Genomic DNA, 14,798 nt, shown 5'->3' on the forward strand with positions numbered 1-14,798 from the left:
TGTTTTTATAAGGAGACACAGACTTTTGACTAAAAATATTCAATCATATAGTGAATATGCACAAACTTGAAGCAAAAAAAAAAATCTCCAGATTTACTGTGATCAATTAGGTAATTCAATAGTTTTCAAAACATTCTAGAAACATCTGTCATTTATTCACAAATATTTTCTGCGAAAACAAACAGCTGATGTTAGATGTGAAACTAGAGAAATCTTCCCTTTTGAGAAAGCTGCAAATGTCAACAGTCTCTCTTTCCACATGAAAAACTGATTGAGAAAGTTGCAGTGGATTGCCAGCATATCCTAAACCCTCAGCACATTATATCATCAAACTGCCCACCCCGTCTCCGAGTTTACTTTAAAACTTAACACAATAAGGCTAGTGTTTTATTATTAAGAGTCCACGACAATAAAGGAACAAGCTAATGAAGCCACTTTAACACCATGACACGGTATTTCAATATGTTATTCATCCGACGAGAGCGACAAGCTTGTCAAATCAAGCTGCGGCTGCTTCAAACTTTGATCTCCAGAGGCCATTTTCACTAAACCCGCTGTCGATACCAATGAACAGACTCTGCTCTTTATAACAGCTAACATAAGTTACTGTTTACTACCGTAGCCATCTGCTACGGGCTGAAAGTGTGTGTGTGTGCGAGCAGAGTCTATTGAGGGAGAATAATCTCATTAAATGACCACGGTTCCCTTTCGGCAGAGCGAACGACAGAAAAGTAAATGACAGCTGCGCTCCCTCCCTGTTCGGACCCCCGCACACATGTGAACATGTGTGAATTGTAAAAAGCAGCACAAATGTCAACTTAGTCCAACTCTACCAGAATCGGTTCGTCTGCCTTACACTGATAATACGATCAAAAGTATTAGAAACAACGATTGACAGGTCATTCGGTTTGCATACAAGATAATAATGCCATATTCATCAATTTACAAATTGATAAATTGTCGCGACTTTATGATTTAAAGAAACAGACTTAATGGGAGAAAACGGAGGCCATTTTTAGTGAACAAGAAGACAAAGAAGGTAAAGAAGGAAGGCAGGTGATGAGAGGAGAGTCGGCCCTGCTGGACTGGCAGAAGAGGGAGAGAACGGGGGAGAAGCTGCACAACAACACCTCCCCCTTCCTCCTCATTGTTGGGATGAATGAGTGGGTTTAACTGTGACCCAAAGGTCACACACACACAACGTGCGTACATACGCGAGCGTGTACCGTCACAGACTCTGTCTCCCTCTGCAGAGCATCTGTCTGCCCGCCTGCTGACATCGGGACCTTTTCGGGTCACTGAGACTTTTAATACCGAGAGACACGCAGACGCACAAAGATCTCCCCATAAACACGTGCCGTAAATTTATCACCGACACCTTTCATCATGCAAAAACACACACACACACACACACACACACACATGTTCGTTTTGCTATCTTTGTGGGGACTTTCCATTGACTTCCATTCACTTCTACAGCCTAAACCTTACCTTTACCCTTTTCCTAACCCTAACCATCACATACCTAACCCTAACCCTAACAAAAACTCAATTCATACCTTAGCCCTAACTCTGACCCCTGACCCAAAAACAGGGTTTCCCCTTGTGGGGACCAGAGCCTGATCCCCACAAGGAGCAATTAGTCCCCACAAGGTAGTATATGTCAGGAAAATCGTCCCCACAAGGTATTACAAACGCACGCGCGCGCACACACACACACACACACACACTTCTTTTATTTCACGGTAACATCAGTTCAGTTTGAAATATATTTCAGTGAAAACTCTTTAATTGGTTTCTGAATTTATAATAATAATAATAATAATAATACATTTTATTTCAAAGGCGCCTTTCTGGCACTCAAGGACACCGTACAAAGAGCGAAAAGTAACAGCAACAATAAAAATGTAGCAATTAAAAATAGATCAGATAAATACACAACAATGTATCTATATGAAATCTATATATAAATCTATGTAAAAAATCTATATAAAAATCAAGCAAACCAATTGTGTCATATTGAAAAGGCAGATCTAAAAAGGTGTGTTTTAAGTTCGGTTTTAAATTTAGGGAGTGACTTTATGTTTCTAAGGTGAGGTGGTAATGAGTTCCAGAGTTGGGGAGCAGAGCGACTGAAAGCTCTGCTCCCCATGGTAGTAAGACGAACAGAGGGGACAGACAAATGGATGGAGGAGGATGATCTGAGGGAACGAGAGGGAGTGGCAATATGAATAAGATTGAAGTCATGTTCACTTTATTACTAAGTGAACATGACCACAGCCTTCTTCAAAAGTAAAGAAACAAAAGCAACTTTATCCCCTTTTCCAAATTTCCATGCACTTACCGCTTGAAAGAAGTTTAAAATTTAGTGATTTGTTTTTTTATTATTTCTATTTTTTTTTTTTTCCTTGACAACACATCAAATACCAGATATTACGATCTGGAAACTTTATTTATTTAAGAGGGATCCTGCAGAAGCAGCGTCACGCAGTAGAAACTGAGCTACTCTAATCGAGCAGATGGAGAATTGTGACACCAGCTGGTGGGAGTCAAGAGTGAAGTAATTACGGTGCTTTTTAACTGCAGGATCTACCAGAGTAGTTTTGTTGGGGTCATTAATAAGCCTACTGGGGTAAAAGCAGATTATCCAGGTAGAAATTTACCCCAGAAAACAGCCCTGCTAGTGAGGGGGCATTGCTGGTGCTACCCCAAGCCTTCAAGGTGAAGCTTTGTGCCGGACGAGTTGCAAAACACTTTTTTACAGTTTCGCTTTTATTATCGTTATCTTCCAGCTACCCAAGTTCAAACTTTCACTGTTATATTTTAAACTATTCATTCCTGCTGCCGAGACAAAGGGAGTAAATCCTTGAGTTAAAGTAATGTAGCAGGGCTTTAAAGTGTTTTTATTTGGATATATTAGAAGCTGTTAATCTGGCAAGTTTCCTGTAGGTTTGAGGGGAGTTTCATTCTTCTTCAGGTCACTGGGAAAAAAAAATATTAAAACACCAAGTTGTGATACTGGTTCAAGGTATGGACCTTGAATGTAGTTTTGTTAACAAGACATTGGGATAAATGGATTAAATTTTTTGCATAGTTTCATTGTTTTCACTACTCTTTCAGCCTGAACATTCTTTAATGCCAAGATAGATGCTGTTGATCTGATTTTACTGTTTTCTGCCTCTTTTGCTGCAGACAAGAGAGTGCTGTTGTCTCTGCTTGCAGGTATTCCTGTTATACGACTAAAAAAAAAATAAGACAAACTATTTCAGTGGCTCAAGTGTTGGGAATGCACACAATAAACAGCTGAGATGCAATGCAAGAGACCAAGCTTAAAGATTTGTTCTGTTTCTTTCACAAACATTGCAAAGCAAAACAAGAACACGCGTCTGCTTAAGCAGCTTTAAGCATATGAAGTGCGCCTCTCCTTATATGGACAAACCATCTCACCTTGACAGAGTCCAGCAGATCTTTAGGGAAAAACCGCCTCAGACCGACATCTTTCCTGAAGAAAGAAGCAGAGATCAGAGCGCTGTAATCACACGAGGAATGTTAAATGGCTCACATTTCTCTCTTTATCTGATCTCAGCTGTCTAAATTTCCTCTGCTGTGACACTTTGAGAGAGAAAGAGAGAGAGAGAGACACGGCAAGACAGGTATTAGAGTAAAAACAGGAAGGTCTCATTCATCCGAGCTTGGAAATGGATATAAAGTCCTGAAATTTGCAGGGAAAGTGAGTGATGCAGGCCAGAGTGGAGAAAGGGGAATCTTAGTGACCAAGAAAGATGTGTGGTGTTATAGCAGGAAGCTAACTAATGACTCATATTCCTTAGAGGAAAATATGAGTACTCCAGAAGGAGGAAAGAAAGGAGCGAAGAGGGAGCAAGGAAAAGCCGAGGGAGGTTACATCATCTTTTCTCCGACAAAGGTCACTTCCGCAATCAATATTACACAACAGCATAATTACAGTACTTTGCTAAAAATGTGTGGGAAATATATGGCCAAGAAACCAGAGGCAAACATGAAAGACCTGTTTTTCATCGCAGAGCCGGGTGCATGTTTGTTAGAGGATTGTTTATGTCAGACTTTAAGCTGCATCTGCCTTCAGGTTTCCAGCATCATAAAAAGTATGAGCAAATATCGCATTACTGGGTTAAGGCTGTTCTTGTCTCTGTGTCACAGTGGACAAGTAAATCAGGCGTAACCCTTTCATGCATGAATTATGATCCTTTGTGTCAGGATTTTTTTTTACCAAATTCTGTTTGATTTTCTTAAGGCATTAAAAAAAGGGAAAAAATAGGGGGAAAAAAATGTTTGTAAAAAAAAAACTTTTTATTTTAATTAATTTTTTTAGGTGATCAATTGTAATTTTCTACAAATACAAAGTTGTTATTTGAAAAATACATCAGTAGTATTATTCTGTAGGGGTTATCTGCGTGCTTTTTTGTCTGACGGCCATATTGGATTTAACCAAAATAATTTCTTGCATTTGCAGCTGATGGCCAGTAGTTGATAAGCGTATTTTATGATGCATTAGTGTCCACTTCAGTAATCGGTGTGCATTTATAACATAAAAACCTTCAAAAAGCACAAGAAAATGGATATTAGATACCTGTCCACTGTAGCGACAGCTATGAATGAAAGGGTTAAGGGGGTTTGTGCTTATTAGCTTTTGACTCCAATTCAGCAAAAAAAAAAAAAAAAGTGTTTTATGGGTTTATAACAAATATATATAAAGATGACATCTCCATGCAAGTCTGAAGAAATAGGATGAATATGATCCTGACATAATCAGATTTATTTTATGGAACAGAAACACCCATCACCTGACCTTTCAACTAAAATGGATTCAACCCCAACTTGTCACTAATATGTAGAGAAGCAACAGGAGGTCATCTGGGGACCAGAATGAGACGATATTATGTTTGACTTGCCCTGATAAGTGGCTTCCACACAGACACCTAAAAATCCAATATTTCTCCAGTCAATAAATGCACCATACATAGACAATGCCAGATTGAAGGCTGAGCTAGCTTCAGCATTAGCAAAGTGTTTGAAAGTAAAGATAGATCAATTATTTGTAGTTAGTTTGGACCATTTTCACTGCATGTTCTTAAACTAATCAATCGTTCAGATATAAACAGCGGCACTGATCAGACTTTTATAGGCAATTTCTGTCTCTTTACAAACAACCAACAAAATATTTATTTCAAGACAAGATAATCTAGAAGGCTGAGTGTTCATTAATTATTCATGTGAATAACAGAAGTGATGTCATGCCTGTGTGAAAGAGCAGACTGTAAAAATGAGGCTTAGCGATTAGCATAATTAGCATATTAATACGATTTACTTTTAAAGTTACTCTTATGGCTTTTTATGCTTTCTCTGACCTTGACTTTGAGTCTCCTTTACTCAATAATAACTTCAACATCAAAGAGTGGTGTTGTTGTCACCTCCACCTGTTTGTTAATGTGCCAAGACTCAATGCTTTTACTGACTGGAAAAAAATTGCCTCTTCTTCTAGACGACACTAAAACATCCTGCGAGGTGCTACCTTTCAGATATATGTTCTCGTTTCAACAAGAACATATTTTGGTTTTAAAGAGAAATAAATCTTGTTATAATGACAAACTTCCTCTTTTTAACGTTACACTGCTGTTGTATTTCTCTGCCTGTCGAAACGCTTTCATGTGAATCAAAGACAACTTCATGGAGAATGAACTTAAAGTTGAGACTTAAAAATTTTAACAGCAGTTTGTCGCAAAGGTACAATTGGCTTCCATTTCATTTGATTGTCTAGAAAATACTGCAGAACTGCTGCATTCTGATAGTCTGACAGACGGAAATTTGCTCATTATTCACAACGAGCTATGATCTGAAAACTTGGTCTACACAGTTGATGATCAAATGAAAGACGACGTAGCTCAGGTCTTTTCTTGTTTCATAAAAGTGACGGCTTTCAGAAGCTATTTATTTGCTGGGAGAAAGTATTTCGATGTACAACTATCTTTTTTTTTAAAAACCACAGACTGCTTATGCTGCTGCGGTCAGATCCAAGGACACCACTTTAAATATTACAAGGAAGTCTGGCTCTTTGTAAGTGTGAGGTATGGTTTAAAATCACTATGTGTCCAATGAGACAATCAAGGAGGATAGCATTTTATGTAACACCTTTTTTCAAATCAATTTAAATGTGCGGATAAGGACCGACTGAAGCAAGCAGCATCATAAAAAACCCTAAAATAAAACGAAGATTTCTGTCTTCAACTATTAAGCAAGGACCTAGCAGTCCCTTTTGGCTAACTGTCAGCTCTTCCTCTCTTCTGTCTTGCTTGTTTAAAATATGTGTGACACTACATCTTTTTCCAATCAACAGAGAGACAGACAGCAAGGGACACAGAGGCGAAACAAAAGAGGAGCAGCTTGGGAGGAAAAAACAGGCAGAAGGACGAAGAGAACACAAAGTGACAACGTGATCCAGTGAAGAAACAGCGGACATTCTTCTCTGTTAATTGGAAAGCTCGTTAGGAAGAGGTTCAAAGGGAAACCTTTCAATGCAAGTGAGCAGCTCGTTAAGAGTCGGGACGCGTCAGAGCCGGGCCTAATTTAGGCCTCGCTTTGTTAATGCTTCATTCACAGCCACCGACCAAAGAGCCCAAAGTGGGACAACAGGAGAGCCAAACATGGAGGCAAAAACTTTCTGAAAGAGTTCAGGAAGTTTTCTCTTCACCATCTGACTGCAGTTGGTGTAAAGATTTAGCACTTCCAGATTTATGTGCCGTTTTTTTTTAAACGAATAATGACCTTCAATTCAAACAACTGTTGCTACTTGATTCCCAAGTACGTTTTCCAGGCAGAAACATGCTTATTTGGACATACTTTTAGTTGCTGGGGGAAGCAAGGAGACACATTTCTGGTTTCTACTTCCTCTTTTTTGGCACAGAGACAAAGGAGAAACACTTACTCCAGTAGTTCATAGTTGGACTTCTTGTCCAGAGCATTTCCTCTCATCTCTTTGAAGAACCTCCTGGAAGCGAAACAAGTGGGACACCAGAATAAAAATGGTCAGATAATTGACAACACTAGTTGGCAATCAAAAAAGGACTTGACTTTAAATGGACATCTTAAACTATATTCAGTCTGAAGAGAAGACAAACACGAAGCTTCACTGAAGTCCTATCTGAGAAACGTCTGCTGCTCTGAATAATGAATTAAACACACTTACTAATACTGGCGTGAGTTATTAGTGCAGCTCAGAGGCAGACCGACTGACACGGAAACGACTCCAGCGAACCAAATTAAATCTTAGCAAAGAATACTGCTGCTGTTTAGTCACCAGGAATCACTTTATAATGATTTTTTTTTTTTTTACCTGATTTCCAGACAGCCCAGCTTGAGTGCTACATCTTGTTCCACCTGATCTCCATACTGTGTCATGTAGTCATTTTTCACCTGAAAGAAACATAAATATCCAGCGCTTTTTATCTTAGAGTCGAGTTTCTCCCACAAGTTTTACTGACCCAGATTATCTGAAACCAAACAGACATTCTTCCAGCACCGCCATATGCCTCAGCGCTGGCGGCCAACAACCAAAGACTACATCGCCTTGCAAAAAAAATATTTACAAACCTTGAACCTTTTTCACATTTTGTCACATTACAAATGTAAACTTGAGTGAGATGCACTGGGATTTTATGAAAATAGATCATTCTAACTAAAGAATATACTTTGATTTCATATCATTATAGATCTGGATGAATATTCAGGGTGGTTGTCCTGCTGGAAGATGAACACTTTTGAAGTTTCCCACAGATTTTCTTCCAGCTTCGCCCTGCATTAAACTCCATCCGCCTTCCCTGTCCCTGTTGAAGAAACTAATCCTCTAGGCATGTCGGTGCCACCGCCAAGTTTTCAAATGAGGACTGTGTGTTTCTGGTCAAATGAAGTGAGTACAGTTCAATCTTCCTCGTGTTTGCTGAGCTCTACTGGCAAAATGTGAACAGGTCTTTTTGCACATTTCTTCTGGCTTTCATAAGAAAGCCATTTTTGCATCCAAACTAATAGCTGTCCTCCCAACAATCTTCCACCTGAGGTGTGAATTTCTGCAGTTCTTCCAGAGGTACAAACTGTCTTTTGGTTGCATCTCTGATTTAATGCTGCCATTATCTGTCCTCTGGAGTCAAATGGTTGAAAATGGCAGATTTTTATTTGTAAAAACTTGTGAAAAATATGCATTATCTGCCCCTAGGTTCACAATTATGCATTACTTTGCATTGGTTTGATAAATAAAGTCCTGAGGTTTGTGGCTGTTACATGGCAAAATGTGAAAAAGCTCAATGCACCATCTAGATGTTGTGGTTGTGTACCTGATGGTAGAAGTAGTTGAGTGTAGGTTTGTCTTCTGTAAACTGCTGGACGAAGCCTTTAGGGAGGTAGCGAATCCTTAGCTCATACCTACAGGAGAAGAAGGCAAAACCTAAAACTTCAGCACTTTTCACAGCCGAAAAGATGGATTGATTTGCATAAATTATGAACCTCTTTAATTACGCAAATGTAAGATTGCCCATCATAAATAATGTGCAAACACCCAGACGCTTGTTAGTTGGGAACAAGAAAAGGAAACTCTCACAAGTTTAAGAAAGAAATAATTATTCTACAAATACAAACAAGCAAAAGGCAGAAGAAGAACCAGAAAGGATTTAGGACAAACTGCATTAAAAAACATCACCACTCAGGGAAAGAATACAAATGAGGATTGTAAACCAGCATCATTGACAGAGATGCAAACAAAGAGAATGTTGTTGACTTAGCGAGACAAAGCAGACATCTGCTTCTCGCTCCGTCTTTATGTTCACAGAGAAAAGGTCTCCTCCTCACAGCAGCATTAGCACCAAGACGGCCGCAATAAAGTGAATATATGCCACAGCCTTAACATCCAAGCTGAACAGCCCCACACACAAGGTTAAAAAACACTCAGGTCACGCCAATTTTTCTGATGCTGTTTGCAAATAAATCAGCCACCGTAGAGTGCTGCGTGACAGACTGCTGACGCTAAATTAGTGGGGTGACTTTGAACGCCCATAAAAGTCACGCCAACCCAAAGCAGGAGACCAACTGGAGAGGTTAATCTCAGGCTTCCTAAAATGTGTTTTTTAAGATACAAACAAAACCATCCTCTTCCCTAAAACTCTTTAATACAGGTGTATTTTTACTCATCCATCATTACTGTAAATTAAATGTGAATCATAACAGATCTCTACAGCTACCGTACAAAACATAAGATAAATGTGACTCAGCAAATATTCGCTGCTTTTTGTCTAATGAGGGCACAAATAATTTTTGGCTACAGGGTTCCTTCACACTTCTCATATGATATTCAATTCCTTCTCAGTCTCGACAGACCCAACAATTAATAAAGAATACTTTATGAATTCTGGTGCTTTTATTTTGTTTATTTAAAAAAAATGCAGTTTTAGTGCGTTGTTTGGCATCAGAACCAGTTGAAGGCCCAAATGCCCAGTTAAATCTGGAAGTGAGGTTGTCTAAAGTAGAAACGATTGTGAAATTACTTTGTTTTGATACTGGGATGAGGATGCATTTAGTCAGTCAGTCGGACACCAAAATACTGATGGGTATAGTTCAAATCAAGACGTGACAATCAAGTAAATGTAAAAAAAAAAAAAAAAAAAAGTCAATACATTTATTAAGCATGACCAGAGCATGACCATATATATATATATATATGGTCAAAAAAATAAAAAAAATTATTTTTTTATTTTTTTTTAAGTATCTTTTCTTTGCATATGGTACAGTAAAACTGTTTTTTAACATTAAAATGAAAAAAAAACACCTTAACAAAAAAAAATTTGCAATGAATGTGGACAGAACTCACTTTAGTTGCCAAAAAGATTTAAAGATAAACTGTTCTCACTCCTCTTGTTGAAAAACAAACCAAAAAAAACTTATTGTATTCAGTTATACTGGAAAACTTGCTTTGTAAGCCTTTTGCGTTGGCTGTAATTCCCATGCTTGTCTTGCTGGACACAGGTGCTCCACGCACCACATCATTACAGTTGAGTAAACTAGCCTCGTGTCGCCCAAACAGAAGAGATGAGGCTGAATTTAATCACACGGTCCCCTGTCCTGCCCAACCCGTCCTACCTCCACTCCTCGTTGGGCCGTGCCTGTTCGTATTTCTCCCTGATGTGGGACACACCCATGTCCGGGTGGAGCCAGTGCAATTGGTCTCTGGACTGGCTGTTGCTGAGTCGGAGGCCAAAGCATGAGGTCCAACGGACCTTGTTGATGTCCAGAATCTTCTGGATGATCCCCTGCATTCATGAAGGACCAGAAAAAATAAGTTAGAAGGTAGGAATGTCTACCAGGCTAAACTAATCTGTTTATCCATTTTTTTCTTCAGTCTACCTGCACATCTGTACAGAACCAAACATTCAGCTCTGCTCCACCAAACACTTCCAAGGGTGATTATGTTCACATCTTACATTTTGTTTCGGGTCACGAAGTGTGTGTGTGTTTGTGTACATTTTTTGACTCCAAGCGATTTAACATGAGGCCCCTACCCAAACAACTTGGCAGACATCATACGTCCATAATAATGCTCAGAGAACCATGCGTGTTGCCATGAAAAAGGCTGGGGGCTCTGACCTAGATACCAAAGAAGATGGGGATTAAAGGAGAAGAGTGGGGCGGATATATGCAGTAACATATTCTGCATGACCACTAACAATTCACACTGAGTTAGGTACTTTCTGTCATGGTTCAAATGAAAAGCGTGCTTCAATACGGCTTAAATATACACAAAAATTGGCCCCTCAAGATGCATGCAAGCAGGAAAGCTGCTTGTGGTGAGTTTTTGTTGTTAGAGCTGACAGCTTGGACCGCAAGCTGCAAAAACATCAGAAAATGTTCACTTTTTACTCTGCTTCAGAGTATGAACTTTTAATGTTATGTTGTAAATCCTTCTTTCAAAAAATATATGTATACAGGTGTCCCCCAAGGCTCAGTTCTTGGATCACTTCTTTTTAGTTTGTATATGACTGATGTGTTATACGGAATTCCTGGTGCAGGTTTGTAGCTGGTAAGTTGTGTTAAAACAACTGTTGTGATATTTGAATTCATGCCTCAAGCTGAATGTTAAAAAAAACAATTTACTTTTACTCAAGGGTTCCTCTGTTTGAATGATAGTAACTGTTAGCAACTTCTAACAAGTCTTAGAAGTAAAATATAATGGGAGTCATTTTATGTCATTACTGTAATCAGTTTTCCTGCTGCATATGTTTTCATGTATACAGTTACTTTTTGTTTTTTGGTCAATTGCTGTAACTTCCAGGTCAAACCCAGAAAGCACCAACAACAAGAAAGCCTCTGTGGATTATATGCAACAGGGCGATTAACACCTCGGAAAGGAAACCTGTTACATCACACCACCTACATGTAGTGACTGTAAGCTTAATTTCAAAAACCTCCGTGAAAGTTGCAAACCTCAAACTTACTTTAAAGGCTTACTTGTAAGACTACTGGGTTGTGCTTGGTTCTTGTTAGAACTACTGGTTCAGCCATTTGTGGGACATACACCAGGAAACTGCAACATGTCTTAACTTAAAGTATCTCCAGAACAAAAAGCCTTCTCTGTAGGAGTTAACAGGTGAATGCGTGTCTTACCCTGACATCAGTCGCATCTCCGTATCTGATGTTGGATGACCAGAAGCTGTGTTCAGTGTTGGTCTCAAAGTAATGGAAGACTTTCAGAACCCTGTCCACGGAACCAGCCATGGTGCGGTCCGATCCCCCTGCGCTCAGCCGAGACTTGGCGCCTGCTAGGAAGGCATTGTTCAGGTTGGGGTCCATATAGGCTGTTGCCATGGTTTTCCCTGCTGAGACTGCCGCTGCTAGGTGTCTGTCATATTCTGCAGGGTTCAAAGAGAAAAAGCTGAGGTAAGTTAAAGGAAGAAGTAAAAGTAAAGTTTTAAAATTTTCCATGTTTTAGAATTTTCAAAAGTTAAACTCATAAAATAAAAAAAATAAAAAACTTCTTAATTGATGTGAATTTTTCATCTGGGGTCATCTGGGTACGTCAGCAGACTATAAAGAGTCGTTATGGTCCACTAAATACAGTTTATAACGTTTTTAAAAATGTTTTGCAAACCATTTTCACTTTTTTAAAACACTTTCAGGTTTCTAAATACCCTACCAGAACAAAAACAAAGATGTTTAAGTTCAACCTCAGGTGTAAAACACAATAACTCTAATACAAATTTAAAATCTGTTGAGGTGGAGTTATTTGTTATTTGTAATTCCTTTAAGTACAAAATATCTGAGTTGAACAATTAGGAAAATAGTATCCAGAAAAGGGCAAATGATAAGTCAGAACTTTAAAAGTCTGTAAAAGTTCAAGAAAAAAACGTGTTTTGCGGGAAGTGATTTCTGCCACGTGCTTTAGAACATATGTTCTGAGGTAAGTAGTAAAGTGAAAAATATCTGATGATCTGACACAAACAAAATGGAGAAAAATGAAACCACTAATCATGTTTGGATGGAAGGCAAAGGCATGGATCAGTTTGCAACATCACGGTACAACAAAATGTTAAAAGGCTCGGGCTTTAAAGCTGAGGACACTAAAGAGCCCCATAGTGACCACTGTTTTCGCCATTTGTTATAAGACTGACATAATTATGATGGAACTGCCCCTCCCCTGCTGGTTGCTGGACATATTGTTCAGCTGGCTGAAATGAGCCCCCAGTGCTTTAACCTCACTTACAAGTCAAATTTTGCTGCTGGAAAAAAACTTTGAGAGAAATATAGAGGTATATAGTAGAATATTTTCATTCTATCACTATAGCAGCAGTAGGGATATTTGCTGTCTTTTGTTTTGTGCCAAAGAAACAAGGTACATGGGGACAAAAGCATAAATTAAACAAATATTGAATGATCATCGTAAATCAGTTGTTCGTTGAACGGTAAAATCAACTGTCAACTCCAGATTGTTCCAGCGCTAACGTTGCACATCTGAGTCCTCCTCGCTTCTGTTTTCCTACTCTGGCCTTCCTGTCACTTTTGACGTAAACGCTGTACAGTAAGTGTCCAAAAACAAAACAATGAACAATAAGATACCAGAAAGAAATGAAGCGACGCAATCGCAGCCAGGGCCAAGTCTCTTACTGTAGCTATAAACCAGAGCAGACAATGCACCACAGGCGGCCATGTTATCCTGAATAAGAAGTTCTGACATTGACACACTTCCTGTAAACTTCATCTGGAAACATAAACGTGTTGCTCTGTCGTCAATATCAGAAAGCAGAGCTTCAGATCTGCCTCAAGTTTCATTGTTCTGCTTCCCTTCCTTCCTTCCTGTGCTTGTCCTCCATTAGAAGAAAATGGATACGTTTTGGAAGGTAATTGCACCTGGGAGGACTGGACAGGGTGTGCACACACACACACACGCACACGCAGACATATACAAACACACAGTCTGCTGCAAGAACTGGTAGCTTTCCCGGTATACCAACTCCTGTTCCCATGGAGTCAGATGTCACGCAGTGTGTGAGTGGTCTCATGCTCCTTGCTGCATGTTTCTGAGTGTGTGCTGTGAGGAGATTTCATTCATACCTCGGTCCCAGCACAAGGGGAAAGGACTGCAGCCGCTCATCGCCATAGAAACGCATGTCTGCCCCTTCCTGTGCCTGTCTGCTCCGAGGACGGAGAGGCAGCTCGGCGCTTCACAGCCTCGCATCGCTACGTGCCGAAGTCAAATAAACAAGCACAGCAGGATCCTGAGATGCCTTTCAGAAGGCTCTTACATAATCCAAACGCTAATTTACACAAAAATACATCCTGGAAGGGGCAAAGTAGCTCTTACACAACAGTTTGTAAAATGTTACTTCCAACGGAGTAAAATCGACAGAAGGCCCATTTTTAAAGTGTTGAAAACAGCATGAAAATACTCCAGAGTTGGCCGAGCCAGGAAGAGTTTCAGCTCAACAAAACTTGTCCTCTTGATATTTTTTCTTTCATCCAAAGTTCACACAGAACAACAAGGTTCCCTGGAGACCCTCAAAACTTCAATGCTTTTCCTTTCCTGTCCGCTCCATAGTTACTCCTTAGTGTCTTTTCTCTGATGAAAACACATCGTCGGTTTTCAGACTCGTACGACGCTTTGTGCTTGACCTCCCTCGTCTTGGTCACTGTGAAAGTTTCAAGCAACTGTTGCTCAGGGGAGAGAATAAATCCGCCAGGTTGCTGGGTAAAATCCTCCTTTATCGAGAACACAAAGCCAAATCCAGCTCATACAGAACTGATCCAGAGGAGCTTCAGTCTGCTGGTGCTCAAAAGAGAAGGAGCTGCAATTACTGCGCTCACAGAGAAACAAACACTGAGTTATAGTCTTTTGTCGGAAACAGAAAGTGAGAGGACAGATTGAGCCGCCTAAACAAAGGAAGCAGAGACAGAGGTGGGGAGGAATACAGCGATTGTTTCCATGTGAATGAGAGGAAAACGAGGACAGAGCAACACAACTGAAAGAAAGTTGAGGGAGGAATGAGAGTGCTCCATCCAGAGGGGACTGATGGTGGAGGAGGAGGAGCTAACATCTATTAATATGCTAATTCGATCCTCTCCATTTGACACAAAAACACTCCCACCCTTGCTCGTGAGGCTTATCTCTAATCTTAAGCTTATAAAAGTGAGTCAAGGAATGTAAAATACATATTTTCAATGCAGGAAAGTTTATTTTATTTAGCAAAGGACAGAAGTGTACACATCTGAGTTCGGGTTGCTTAGAAATG

At 39.7% G+C, this 14,798-nt stretch overlaps 1 protein-coding gene across 1 annotated transcript in view; it reads right to left on the bottom strand.

Annotated features, from left to right (window-relative positions):
* The window catches only part of ptk2aa (protein tyrosine kinase 2aa), a 53,540-nt gene extending 38,987 nt beyond the window's left edge, over positions 1-14,553 (bottom strand). Inside the window, exons 1-7 of the mRNA XM_016677905.1 lie at positions 13,624-14,553; positions 11,680-11,924; positions 10,159-10,328; positions 8,364-8,451; positions 7,370-7,449; positions 6,962-7,024; positions 3,448-3,502 (exon numbers count right to left, since the gene is read on the bottom strand). Of these exons, the coding sequence (XP_016533391.1) occupies positions 3,448-3,502; positions 6,962-7,024; positions 7,370-7,449; positions 8,364-8,451; positions 10,159-10,328; positions 11,680-11,924; positions 13,624-13,747 (825 nt within the window). The 5' untranslated portion in view covers positions 13,748-14,553. The remainder of the gene's footprint in view (positions 1-3,447; positions 3,503-6,961; positions 7,025-7,369; positions 7,450-8,363; positions 8,452-10,158; positions 10,329-11,679; positions 11,925-13,623) is intronic.
* Between the last annotated feature and the right edge of the window lie 245 nt (positions 14,554-14,798).

The sequence above is a fragment of the Poecilia formosa genome, unplaced genomic scaffold, assembly GCF_000485575.1.
Source record: "Poecilia formosa unplaced genomic scaffold, Poecilia_formosa-5.1.2 Scaffold169, whole genome shotgun sequence".
Lineage (NCBI taxonomy): Eukaryota > Metazoa > Chordata > Actinopteri > Cyprinodontiformes > Poeciliidae > Poecilia > Poecilia formosa.